Source organism: Balaenoptera ricei, chromosome X, assembly GCF_028023285.1.
Source record: "Balaenoptera ricei isolate mBalRic1 chromosome X, mBalRic1.hap2, whole genome shotgun sequence".
NCBI classification, from domain to species: Eukaryota; Metazoa; Chordata; class Mammalia; order Artiodactyla; family Balaenopteridae; genus Balaenoptera; species Balaenoptera ricei.
The window spans coordinates 6178793-6191884 of NC_082660.1; the positions used below are offsets into that span (position 1 = coordinate 6178793).

The 13092-nt window shown below is 48.7% G+C and overlaps 1 protein-coding gene and 1 long non-coding RNA gene across 18 annotated transcripts in view; one reads left to right on the forward strand and one right to left on the reverse strand.

Annotated features, from left to right (window-relative positions):
• Positions 1–13092, forward strand: part of LOC132356824 (uncharacterized) — a 551323-nt gene that overhangs the window by 500240 nt on the left and 37991 nt on the right. For 11 of the 17 annotated variants that reach the window (XR_009500095.1, XR_009500102.1, XR_009500103.1 and 8 more), the window contains 2 exons: positions 7534–7969; positions 12440–12536. This is a non-coding gene — a long non-coding RNA (uncharacterized LOC132356824). Of the gene's footprint in view, positions 1–3792; positions 3904–7533; positions 7970–9963; positions 12949–13092 lie in introns of those variants that run through there. The other 6 variants (XR_009500106.1, XR_009500105.1, XR_009500104.1 and 3 more) reach the window with 5 other exon arrangements.
• The window catches only part of ANOS1 (anosmin 1), a 190004-nt gene continuing 181724 nt past the window's right edge, over positions 4813–13092 (reverse strand). Inside the window, exons 10-14 of the mRNA XM_059909897.1 lie at positions 10029–10123; positions 8653–8824; positions 7683–7903; positions 6468–6609; positions 4813–5308 (exon numbers count right to left, since the gene is read on the reverse strand). Coding sequence (XP_059765880.1) covers positions 5250–5308; positions 6468–6609; positions 7683–7903; positions 8653–8824; positions 10029–10123 — 689 coding nt within the window. The 3' untranslated portion in view covers positions 4813–5249. The remainder of the gene's footprint in view (positions 5309–6467; positions 6610–7682; positions 7904–8652; positions 8825–10028; positions 10124–13092) is intronic.

Here is a 13092-nt window from a genome sequence, read left to right on the forward strand (position 1 = left end):
CCATGTAACGGCTTCTGATTACAAAGAAACAAAACAAACGATTACGTGATTTTTGTCAGGCAAATCCCATCATTTTGAAATAGCGACTAGGAAAGACCAAAGGAAGGACAAGTGGCTCGGACGCCCCTCGGCAGTAACCCCAGACGCACAGCTGAGAGGCTCCCGCCCCAGGGCTGTGCCCCCGTCTCAGTGTGGGTCCCCGGCCACGGCCACCGCTTCTTCCCATCCGTCGGGGCTTAGCTGAACGGTGAGCCCGCAATGCGTCCTGCCTGAACCTCCATCCTCAGCACCCCACGGCCGCTCCCTAACCCAGCGCTGCGCGGCCTTTTCACCCCCTGGCTTTTCACACGTGCGATGTCCTTATTGCCAGTCTCTTTCTCCTAGAGGAAGACCCCTGAAAACCTGGCACCTGCCAGGCTTGGTCAGTGTCCCAGCTGTAGAGCAGGACCAGGCAACGGTAGAGACTAAGGACGTTTCTGCTGAGTGAGTGTCTAATAAATAAATAAATAGGTGATTTTATGGAGAGAAGAATAATCCCGGCTTCCGTACGTTAACACCTTCCTCCTCGTGCTTTATGGAAGAGCACTCTTCTAAGTCCCCCGTGGAGATGCTGTGGGCACAGCGCCTGCCAGCGTGGCGGCCGCCGGAACCTCTCCAGACGCTGCACGGGGAGCGGAGACCGCAGCCGTCACTGGCCTTTGGTGTTGAAAACACCGGGGTGTGGGTGAAAGCTTATTAGCGCTGCACATACCTAGCCTTTTATGGATACATCCTGGGGGCGGGGAGCGATTTAAACTTGTAGACTATTGATAGAAAATGCCCCCAAAACCATCAGGAGTCAGGGCTGTAAACGCGATGAAAGAACTCTGAAGCGCCGACTGTCCAAGTCCAGGATACCTTCTTCAGGCTGACGTGCTGCCTTGTTGCACTTACCAGACCTCAAATTCCCTTCGTACTGACAGGGGAGTGAGGCTTTTTGCATCTCTCTGGGGCCGTAGGAAACTGTTAATTTTTCTTTTTAAATGGAAAGAAAATGTGCGTGCGCGTGTGTGCGTGTGCACATGCGTGTGTGCGTGTGTGTGTGCGTGTGTGTGCGCGTGTGTATGTTTTCAGGAAACAAGTCTAGTCCACTGCGTGGGTTTAAAGATCCTTTATTACGGAATCAGTATGTACAGACTCTAACATGAAAATAATGAGTCACAGAGTATCAGCCTATTTACAGTGCTTTTTTGTTTTTTACAAATTTTTTTTTACAAGATTACTTCTCCCTAAATAACATAATAGACACACACAGAAATCAAACATTTTTTATTACATACATAAATAAATATTGACTTTCAATGACCTCTCTAAGGGACATGATTTCTACAGGCCATCTGGATGAGAAGGTAGCCGTTGTGTTATCTGCACACTATAATTAAGTCAAGAAAAAGTCATAACAGCTTCACATACAGACCTCTGTTAATCACCCTGTGAATGGTGTATAACTTGCTAAAATGTTCAGTAGAGGTAAGAAGCTCAGTCTGGCCATGCAAAACCGTAGATAAGAGTCGCCATCTTTATGCATTTATATTTTAAATGAATCTTAAAGTACATGCAACAGATATTTAGCCTCTGTGTTCTGGTCACGACGTCAAAGTTTGCGTAACAACATTGAGATATTTGCAATCGTAGGAATGAGTAAACTTGAGGAACTCCACAGCACATGGTGTAAGAAAGGGCATTAAGTAAATAAGCCGTTATCACAAATGACACTGACTGATTCGTAGGACAAAATTAATATTCGTACTCACGTGATACAGACACAAGTCCAAATTCAGCCTTTTGATCGGACTTTCAGTGGCGATAAAAGATAGAGTCAAGGGCTTTGAAGTCCAGTGTAATCACTTCCCAGCCGTTCCTACCCCTGCGAATTACTTGGTTCCTCATACAGGGCAAATTCTCATCTGTTCAGTAAACATTACGAAGCAGTGATCCTCAGCTGGGGGTGACCTTATACCCCCCAGAGGGCGTGGGCCATGACTGGAGAGCTTGTGGTTGTCCCCCCCTCCCGGGGGAGGTCCTCGTGGCAGCTGCTGGGTGGAGACCTGCGACGCTGCTCGACGTCCTGCAGCGCCCAGGGCGGGGCCCTCGAACGGGGAAACGTGCAGCCCCAAACCTCAACAGTGCTGCGGTGCAGAAACCCTGCTCTCTACATTGGGTGTAGGTTCTTCCAGCTTTCTAGGACATAGATCTATTTTTCAACTTTGAATTTTGTTTAATAAACATTTCAGAAAGTTACCTGTCATCAATAGGTCGTATTAGAACACTAGATGACGTGAAGGGCACACATTCGTTTATAAAAACTGCTCCATAGAGGCTACTTAGAACAAGGGGTAGCACAGATAAATCCATCGCTGAGGAGTGACTGTTCTAAGTAAAAAGAGCGCGTGTAGCCTCGATGTACATGGAATTAGCCACCTGTCTTTGATGACGTCATATGTTTGACGAGCTCAGTTTTTTAGAGAGTAAATACTATCAGTTAATATACTTTTTATCATGTGAGAGAAATGCATCTAATTTCCATAAAACGTATCAGAGAGCCAGCCACTAAAACTGTGTTTTAAAATAAGAAACAGATCTTTTTAGCCCTTTATTAGGGCACTCAAATTTTAAAAATTCAAAAAGTAGTAATTATTTTTGTTCATTTGACTATTATTGAAGATTACTGAAATTCATAAAAGAAACTCAGGTTTCTCTCATTGCCTAATTAATAGCATTTTCTTCCAATAATACTAATAAAATTTAAATTATTGAATATTATAGCAGAATGAAATGCTCATAAGAGCTGCTTCAGATTTTTTTAAGGAAGGTGTAAGCTACAGAACCTTCATCTGAACTGAAAATATATTTGCTCAATGTCTCTTACCCAGACAAAAGAAACATAATTAAATTTTATAAAATTAAGCTTATTTAATAATTTAATAATATTTCGTATCTATGTATATACTCCTGCATTTTAAACTATACAACAGTACAAAAATTTGCTGGCATGAATACTTGGATTTCTTCATGACAAATTAAGGTAAAAGATAAGCCTGTAGCCAATAATGTGAAGTTTTCATTTTTGAAGTTTTAAGAATTTGAAATTCAGATGCTGGGAATAGCACTAGAGTAGATCATAGTTTCAGAGACGATCTCTGTGTTTGCTCAAGCTCAAGGGCGTTTGAAATGAAGGCTGTTCCTGTTCTCTCCATTCAAAATTTGTAACTCTTGGAACCAGGTGATTTCAGGACACCTTGTGCTAAAGTCCATCCCAGGCCACGTTAGGAGCTGCAGAAAACCAGCCAGAGGCGCCGTGAACTTCCGTTCTGAGATTTCCCATGGAGCCACGTGTCCAAAGCTACAGAACACTGTCTGCCTTATCGACTTTTAAACAATTTTAACGCACAGGAAGCAGTTTTCAATATCCTCTTTCAGGGATCCATGCCTACAGACTGTGTTCCCTGAGGCTGGGCATCGATTTGGTAACCGACAGGGTCTGTCTGCGTTCTGCATGGCATCTGCTCTCAGACAGAGTGGGAAGCCTCACAAGGCCCACACGTTCTCTCTCCTCTTCACCCCACCGGGAGCAGTCAGGGCGCCCGCAGGCTTTCGGGAAACGTAGCAAAATGACCAGTTCCAAGTCCCACCGTGAAAACCCAAGAAAAGTGTACTGAAAATTTCCTTGTTTTACTTGTGTAGGTAGGTAATGAAACGAGGAAGCCTATCCTTTAAAATGTTCAATTTTGTTAAGTTGCTCTTTTCTCATAGTGTCGATACTGACGGAGAAAACAGAGGACCCTAATGATCTTTAGGAGAACTGTGTCTTTATCCACCATTGCTGAGCTGGGAAAACAATTTCTTCAGAGATCCGTCCTCAAGGTATATGTGTGTGTATGTGTGAGTCTGTGAGTGTGTGTGCGCATATGTGTATACGTATACACACGGAAGCACGCAGACACACACACATACGTGCCTGTTTCAAAACATACATATGGGTATTCCCTCGAGGAAAAAACTATTTTAAACTAAACATTTCTGGTTTAAGGCTGCCGCGACATACCCTGCAATACTGTATACTAACAACGTGTTTGACTTGCGGTCATGCTCTGAGGGCTTAGCGTGGAACCTGGGAAATTTTTCAAATAAGGTATAATACATTTGGAAGAGTGAAGGCAGGTTAGTCAAAGGCAAGTAGCTGTCCTTCTCCACCAACCAAAGCCCTTCCACCTTTTCGACATTACGGACAGTATTCTACCATGTAAAGAGCTTGCTTTCGTTAAGAGAAGGCAAATCTCAGTAAAGATTTGAAAATATTCAATAGTTGGGATTCTTTCATTTCAAGCAAGAGGTTTTGTCAAGTTTTAGATACATGAAAGCTGCAAAACAAAGCACATCAGCAGCCGTTTCCCACATTAAGGAAAAGCATAAATAGCGTATCAGGAAAATCTCTTACAGTATAGGATGAAATATTAAAAAGTATCCCCAGAAAACACTTTTAGTTTCTCCAAGGCAGACTCTGGATAGCAGCGTAAGGCACTGACTCCTTTCTGCTGTGGATGTCTTCCCTAAATCCTCATTTACAGGCTGAACTCTTCTTTGCCTTTGTAGAAAATGAAGCTTAGGTGCTTGAAGTGGGAACATTTTAAGTCTAAATTAATGGGCATATTGCAGGTCACAAGTTTTCAGCTAAAAAAATCACGTGATAAAAATCATCTTAAGAAGTATTTGAATAAATAGGGCCAAAAAAACTGTATACTCTTCAGTCAATTTTGCAAACCAAACCAATAATTTAATTTCAAAATGTTTATTGAGTAACTTGATGCTTAGTTACTATGTGTATGCTTATTACGTGTATAAATTGTGTGTTTGTTACGCCGGTTTCTCTTGAGAATTTGCTGCTCTAAATTCAGGGAAGTCTCAGATCTGCAGTAATTCACTTGAGATTATAGCTAAACCATATATGGAAACAGATTTTTGCAGTGAAACAGGCCTGGCCTTCGTATTCTCCATTCTCACAGGAAACTGTGTCCACCTCCACCGTCTCACCACTTGTCCCTGGTGTCCAGGCGCGTCCGAGACAGACAGAAGCGTTTAGTGCAGTAAAGTTAGATGGGGCGGGAGGTCCTATGGGAAAGGCCTGGCGCTCCCGTAAACGGGCGCGGCTGGTTCTCGAAGGTCTGCGAGCTGACACGCTTGCTCGGGGTTCAGGCGTCTCCGGGAACAGGTCAGTATCTTTCTGGAGGAGGCTTGTAATGGTGTGAATGATGGTGTTTCAGGTGGGGTCCTAGGGAGACAGAGCAGGCGTATCAGTCGGTTGTGATGCTTTACCCGGCTGGCTGAACGGACAGTAGGAGCGCGTTTACTGTGGTGAAAGCCTTGGCCCCGGGCACGCGCTCCCTCCTCTCCTGACCCTGAAAGTGCAGAGGCACATTCCCTCTCCCTCTCTTCTCTCTGCCTTCCCTCCCGCTCTTTGGTTCCCTCCCTAACGCTAAAAAATCACAAGAGAAAGAGGACAAGCCCCTTCCTTTAGGCTTACAATTATATAAGCAAGCCAAAATCCTTTGTATTTCCTCAAGAAAGTTTAAAACTTAACACATGCTCTTATATTACACAGAATTTCAGTGGAGGAACATCGGGACCGCATTCACCCAACCCTTATAAACGTAAGGGGCCATCAAGCTCTTCCACGATGATGGTTTTTTTTCTTTAAATTTGAAGTGCAGAAAGCTATTGGGGCAAATTTGATCCATCACTTTTTAAAAAACAAACAGAAGTAAAACTAGAACGACTTCTCAGTTTTCTTATCAACACATAAACTTAAAAAGTCATGTCAAAGGTTTAAGCTGGAAAAGCAAAGTGCGTAATTTAAAAACCAACAAGAGGCTCATTGTTGTGAAACAATAGGTGACAATTATTTTTAACAGAGCAGTAAGTCAAGTAGATTGATTTGGGTCATATTATGAAGAAAATTCATGTAATATAGATTATAGTAACAACATATGTAATAAGAAAATAAGCCCCGTAGCCAAATACTATTTGCTATTTTGTCATATTTGAACATCTTAATTTAAACATCTTAATTTAAAAAAAAAAATTCAGATTGATATGAGATGATAGATTTTTCTTCCCCCCCCCCACCATGTGTATCTGTGGTTAAAAGACAGACAAGGAGAAAGCATGCATCATGCAGGGGAAAAAATGGAAGTATGGAAAAGGCAGTAACAGAAAGGAAGGGAGGGAGGAGGGAGCAGGGCCAGGAAGCGTGTAAGGTGGGCTGCGGGCAGCAGGCGTGGCCGCCAGGAAAAGCACATACAAAGGGCTGGAAGAAGTTCAGGTTCAGAGAATTCCCTATCCGTAGGAACCTGCAGTGATCTGTTGATTTTCGTTTTTTCACCAAGACTCTCTCTGTGTCCCCAAGGCTCGCGGGGGGCCCCAGCACTCACTGTGTGCAGCCGAGGGCGGGAGGTCGGGGGTCCGGAAGGTCCTGATGGTGGCGGGTCCCTCCCCGCCCGCGGTCAGCACCTGCACCTCCAGACGGTAGAGGGTGGCCGGCCGCAGACCTGGCACCGTGAGCACGGAGCGATCCTGAGGGGGGACAGGAGAGGACGCGCCCGTCAGGCACCTCTTGACCACAGAGCCACACAATGGACTCTCTCACTCTGCCCGTTTCCTCCCGCCCGCCCGCGATCACCGTGTAAACGCGGGTGCGGTTGCTTTGCCGCCCCAGTGTGGTCGGTCGAACGTCTGTCCTTGTTTGCTAGGGTCCTGCCCTGCCGGGCGGCCTCGGCACTGAGAGCCCAGCTCTTGGCAGCTGGGGACACTTGCAGAGTTCAGATGGGCCGGGGCCAGCCTCTGGGCTCACCCCTGGGACCGCATTTTGTATTCCTCAACCTAAGACTTTCCCATGGTTTAAAGAATTCTTGATAATCCACATTTCCGTGAGCGAGCCCACTGTGTTCCTTAAGATGCAGTATCTATCTGTCGGTGCCCGTAGCCAACAGTGTTTATGCCAACACATTTTTCTCAAAACTCAATAAAACCTAATATATACACACATAGAAAAATTACTTTCCAATTCCATGGAATTTTTCCTGCCGGGATTTAAGGGTTTTTTTGTTTGTTTTTTCTTTTTCTTTTTGGAGCAGGAGTTGGGTATTCTAAGAGCGTTTGTAGAGCGGGTAAAAGCCCATACATGGGTTTTTTCCCAAGCCAAGGAATTAATTAGTGGCCTGGAAGACAGGCCAACTCATTATGGGCTCTGGCCAGATTTGAAGCGGGGAAACAAAGAGAAAGAACAAGGTTCTCTTAGTTATTTTTCCCCAAATTTAACCCTTCAAACGGGGCCTGTCCACTCGGGCCAGAGGGACACGGGCTTCACAAAGGAGAAGAAAACGGTTAAACCACGTGCATCGCATGTCGACAGGAGACGTGTGCTGAAGAGGGGGCTCCAGTAATCACGGTTCATCTAGACGACCGTTTGTTCACAGCAGCACTTGTGGTGTCTTTCAGTACTTGCGAAGTAATACACTCGGGAGAAGAAAACGTACACACGCGACGCAACAACTAGCCCCGGCGTGATGGGACGTGGGCGCCAACAGTGAGTGACCACCCCGCGGCGCGGGTACCGGCCCGAGGGCCCGGGAGGGAGGGGCACGCACCGCCGGGAGGATCTGGGACTGCAAGATGATGCTGTTGGGAAGGCCGTTCTGCCTGCTCTCGGTCGTGGCCTCGGCCCACGTCACGTGGAAGCCGGTCACGGGCCGCTGGACGGCGGCCTTGCTCGTCTTCCAGGAGAAGCGCCCCGTGACGTTCGTGTCCCGCACCACGAAGGAGGCCGAGAGGTTCTCGGGCTTGGCGTGCACTTTGGAATGAACGTGACCTGGAGCAGCGGGAAGAGGAAGGCCGGGTCAGGGGATGGAGAGCGCGCAGGGGCCCTCGGCGGCAGGTACGTCCCGTGGGGTTCCCGCTCTCCGGGGCAGGGGCGGGAGCGCGGGGTCAGGCGGTCGCCCCGGCGACCTGTGCGGAGGCAGCCTCAGCCCTGCACCTTCGTGCCAAGTGCTTCCGACCCTTGCGGGCTACGTTGGGAGTCCTGCTTTGCGGGTGGGAGACGGAGGAAGCATTTTGTGATCTGGCGGGACTTGGCCACTTAGAGAACAGGAGAGACGGCAGTGAGACGGGTGAATATTCAAGGTACTACAAGAGTTGTCAGAAGTTACTAGAAGGCGCTCAGGGGTCTGCGTCTGAGAATAGCTGCCCCCGTTGTAGGGGAGGCTTGGGAAGGTAAAGACGGGGCGTTCGGAAAGCGTGTCGAGGTAACGCCCATGGCAGAGGGCCGGGATAAAAGTGAAATCATTTACATAAAGTGCGCCAAACGCACAAGCAGTACACAGACCCTTGGCTTCATTTCTAAAGGGCTGATACGCCAGCAAAGGCTGTCTCGCCAAAGCTGTTGCAATGAGGAAGTGACGCGTGCCTTCACACGTATGTTACCTCCCAACGGGGCCGTCACGCTGCAGTTTAGAAAGGGGGATACTTTGGGTTTGTAGGGTCTTGTGAAATGCGGTCTGGAAATGTGTACAGAGTTGCCAACATCACAGCCGCAACCTTGGAAGTTTGCATGAAACGTACCTGCGTCACTGGGGCAGCTGACGTGCTTGTGGCTTTTCCCCTTTAGAGCGGAGCACGGCGGGGTCGTAAAGAAAACGGTTTCTGCTTTCAAGCGGCCCTTTGGCCGTGTGGGTTGGACGGTCACCTTATATTTGCAGGAAAATGACAGATCTTGAAGAATCATGTAATTTTCCTAGAGAGAGAGAATACGCTAACAGTAAATCTCACGAGGGTACGAAATTGGCAGGAGAGGAAATCATACCTCCACCAAAGCTGTCTTCCTATATATGGGACGTGTGCAACACGGCTTTCGTAAAAAGCGCAAAGGAGACAGGGGCCCTGCTTTCATTTATTACAACTGTGAGAGGCTCCCACGGGGTGGGACACAGGCTCCAGAGCCCGACAGGATGGCAGTGCTTCCACGTCAAAGCAGCTGACCTGCAGCCCTCGTGACCAGCCTGGGTGAGCTGGCAGCAGCGGGGGGAGGTGGGAGGCAGCGCGGCGGGTAAAGCTGTAAATAGACACCTAAGTTTTTAATGCAAATAAGCTAACTCGGGCTTCTCTGAGACACAGGCGTGCTTTAGCTGTGAGTTTTTCCTTACGGAAAGGAAGACATTCTTGAGCAGTGTATTTCCTCCCCTTCTGGGAGGGCTGTGATTGCTGCCGGCCGGAACTTTGCGATTAAAGTGGATTACGAAAACCAGACTCAGCTGCGGCGGAGTGAGAGGCTGAGGGTATAACTTTACGCTAACAGGAGAGCTGACACTGACGGGCCTAACGAGCTTGTGCGAGGTTTCCTCGCCTTTGGCTGTTGGGTGTGCGTGCCCATTCTAGGGGGTAGTTGTCAGGGCTTCGTGCACATGTACGAGAGCTGCAGCAGGAGCATCTCTGGGACCCTTAAGGGCAGAACGTCACAGGACGGGCCGTATCTTTCGTTACCTGGACGAGTTGGTGGAAGTTAGGGATGCAGCAAAGGAGATGATGAATGATAGTGTCGTATAGAAATTCCCCGGGGAAATGAGACCTTTTAGGTCATGGTGCCAAGTCAAAATCCAGAAAACAATTCAGAGCTTTCGTGCAATTAAGATGAAACACCCAGAGGCTGGCAGCGTTTCCCCTGTGTCGTGGGAGCTCCCCGCGAGCTGTGTCCTGAATGTCCGCATCTCAGGGCCCGCCCTGTGCTGACTGATGACGTGTGAGGTTGTGAAGGGCCGAGGGATGAGTGAACAGGTGACCCTGGGTCTCCCGCTCCCACCTGGTCGTGGGTCCCGTAGGGAGCCCGGTGAGGACGAGTTACCCACTGGCACACGGCCTGCACCTCTCTCTGTCCAGCTTTGTCCCCCGATCAGGTGAGTCTAGAAGCCATTCAGAATCCGGCACGTCGGCCACCTCCTCACCTGGGTCATGCCCGAGGATGCCTCCGCCCCGGCAGACTCGTTGTGGGCACAGACTTCTGGAAACCACTGCACGTGATACCGACTGCCACCGGGCTCTGTAAGGTCAACACCAGCCAATCAGCAGAAAGAACGTCTGCAAGCCACAGTGCACGCAAGTTCTTAAAGCACGACAGACCAGGAGGGGGAAGGACGGCGTCCTGCAGGTGATCCAGAAGTGCGGACACCAGCCAGAGGAGGTGGGGCTCCCGAAACTCTGACCAGAGTGACGTCGGGGGAAAAAGTAATAAACCATCAAAGGAAAAGTGAATTGAAATACGAGACCCACAGAGAAAAGAATAATTAGACAAGTCATAGCAAAATGACTCCACAGAGGTCTGGAGAATAACCTAGCCATGGTGTCCACAGTCAGTAAATCCCCCAACAAAGGGTAACACTCAGCCAGCCATTCTCTCATTTCCTAGGCTATACGAGAGACTCGTCTCAAGTCTCTGAATCGTACATTTTTCTGACCAAGCTGATGGAGAGGCTGTGAAGCCCAGGCAGGAACAAAAGCCTCTCCCTCCACCTGGCCCTTCAGACGTGCTCCGTCTCGAGCCTCGCTGTGACAGGGTCCCCTCATCAGAAGATACCGGGTGGCCAGCCTCTCGGTAAGCGCACCCTTGCAGTGGGTGTGTGCGATCGCTACGGAAGCAAGGCCGGCTCTCAAAGCCAGCCCAGCACACGGGCTCCTTAAACGTTTCCACTTCCAGCTGGAGCAGCGCGGTTGCTGCACGCGTCTTTACTTTGGGCGACCGAGTGGAAAAACAGACACCGTGATGAGAAGCCGGTCGCTGAGTGTGGGAAAGGAGGTCCGGGCAATCCTGGGCTGAATAATCACGCCAGTGTGTCCCCGCGTGTGAAAGGCATTGCTTCCCTGGGTGATTAGCATCTTGCGCGAATGCTCAGGCCAAGTGTTTGATGGAGGTTTTCCGAGGGGAAAACTCTTGGATGAAATTGGGTGCGTCTGGTGGGAACTTGCTCCGAGCACTTTGGAACGAGAAAAGAAGAACTTTCAATCTGAGAAAATAAACAGCAAGCAAGCGGGCCCCAATGGTATTTAGCTAAAAGGGGAACCCCCTGACTAGAGGGTTTTAACTTTTTACATGGCAGACATCAAGGGCTTTTTTTTTTTTAGAAACGAATTGTACGTTATACATTAAGTCTGAAGTCAATCATTGAGTGAATTCATATCCTTTCTTTCAACAAGTGGTGCCGCTCTAGGCATCGTAGTGAAGTAACCTCCCAGGAGCAGCTGCTCTCACGCCTCTTAAATCCTAAGGGGGCTGGACACGGAGGGCGAGAGAGGGACGGCGTCCTGGCAGAGGGTTGCGACTGTCACTCAAGCGCTGGCGCAGCTCACGGAGGAGCTGACCTCGGAGGGGAACCTGGAAGGAGGCTGGCACCGGGCCTGGTCGGTGTGGATAACGGTGGGCAGGGCACCGTCCAACACCACTGTCTGCCATGACGAAAGCTTCTGTATGTGGTGACCCCTCGTCACCACATTGCTGCTGCAGCTGCGGAATCAAATTCTTAAATCACTGAAATCAATTTAAAATTCAGCTGCTCCACAGGGCTCGTGGCTCCCGTGTTGGACAGAGTAGCAAGTTCCAAAGTCGGGCACAGAGCAGGACCGACATTCCCTGGTCTGGAGCAGCCAGGGCTGGGTTCCAGTTTGCTGCACTCCAGTTCTATGATGTGTAATTGATACCCGTGGCTCCAGGTCTCCTAAGAACCCCACACATATCTGACAGCATAATCGTGTTTTCATTAAGAGGACGCACCGAGCAACACATTGGACCCCTCAGCTCTCAACGCCGCCCTGCCCGAGTCCACGCCCGCTCTCTCTGGATCTGCCACCTCCGTGAAGAATTTCACCGAAGCCCAAGGCTTTCCAAGACGGCTCTGCGTTTCTACCTTCACCTGAGCTGTTCCCTGGGGGAGCTGGTGTTCCCAACTTCCTGTCCCATGTAGATGCTTTTCAAACTCAGCGCTTCTAAAACCACACCCTTGATCCCTGCCCTCAATTGCCCTTGCATTCAGCTTGCCTCTTATTTAATCATGCCTTTTTGTTTTCTGTATCTGTGATGCTCTGACATCTTGCAGCCTTGCCGACCCTGCCGGGACTGCCCTCCCAGGGTGGCCACTGCCCAGATAGCAAACAACGCACCCGCAGGCCTATGTGTCCTGTGCAGACCAGCCGACCCAGAGCCCCCTCCCCAGCACCTCCTCTATGGGGCCCTCACACTCTGGGCCACCACCCTCGTCACCCCAGGGCCAGGTGCCAGGCAGCTGGGGACAGCCCCTGCGCCAGAGCCACCGAAAGTATCCAAACTAGCCAATCCTGAGACCATCTTGCCTTTCCTACTCCCCAGAGTAAAGGCTCCTGAGCACAGTTTCCTGCTTCCTGACCGACCCTCGTGCTTCCCCACGTGGCCCGAGTGGTGTGGAGGGTCCCTGCTCCTGGAGGCTGTGAGTAACAAACTACCTTCTCAGTGGCCGTTGTCTCTGGATCTGTTGCCTTCACCAAAGCCGAATAAAACCCACTCTTTAAAACATGATTAAAATGAACAGGCTGTCCTTCACGGCACTTTTTCAGACACACACACAGCAGTCCACACTCTTCCAAGCTTAATCAAGAACTGGCATGCGTTTCTCATGTGGGTCTACACAGTCAGTTCTCGTTATTCACGCAAGTTGGGTTTAGAAAATCACCGTGAATGCCGAATTAGCAAATCCTGGATGGCTGTTTCTTGGAGAAATACAGTGTTAGTTTCCTGTGAGCTTCTGGTCACCACATTTTTGCCAGCCAATCAATACATAATCTTATTTTATGTATGTTTTTTAAAAACTTACTTAATATATATTTCTTATAAAGTCATAATTAATTGTAATATTTCTTTACTTAAAAAACTCTAGTTGAAAATATTTTCATGATCCTGGGTAGCAGGAGGTAAATTTCTTTTGCTTTCAGTATCACAATAACGCTTCCACTGTACTTTTTTTTTCATCCATCACCATCTCAAAA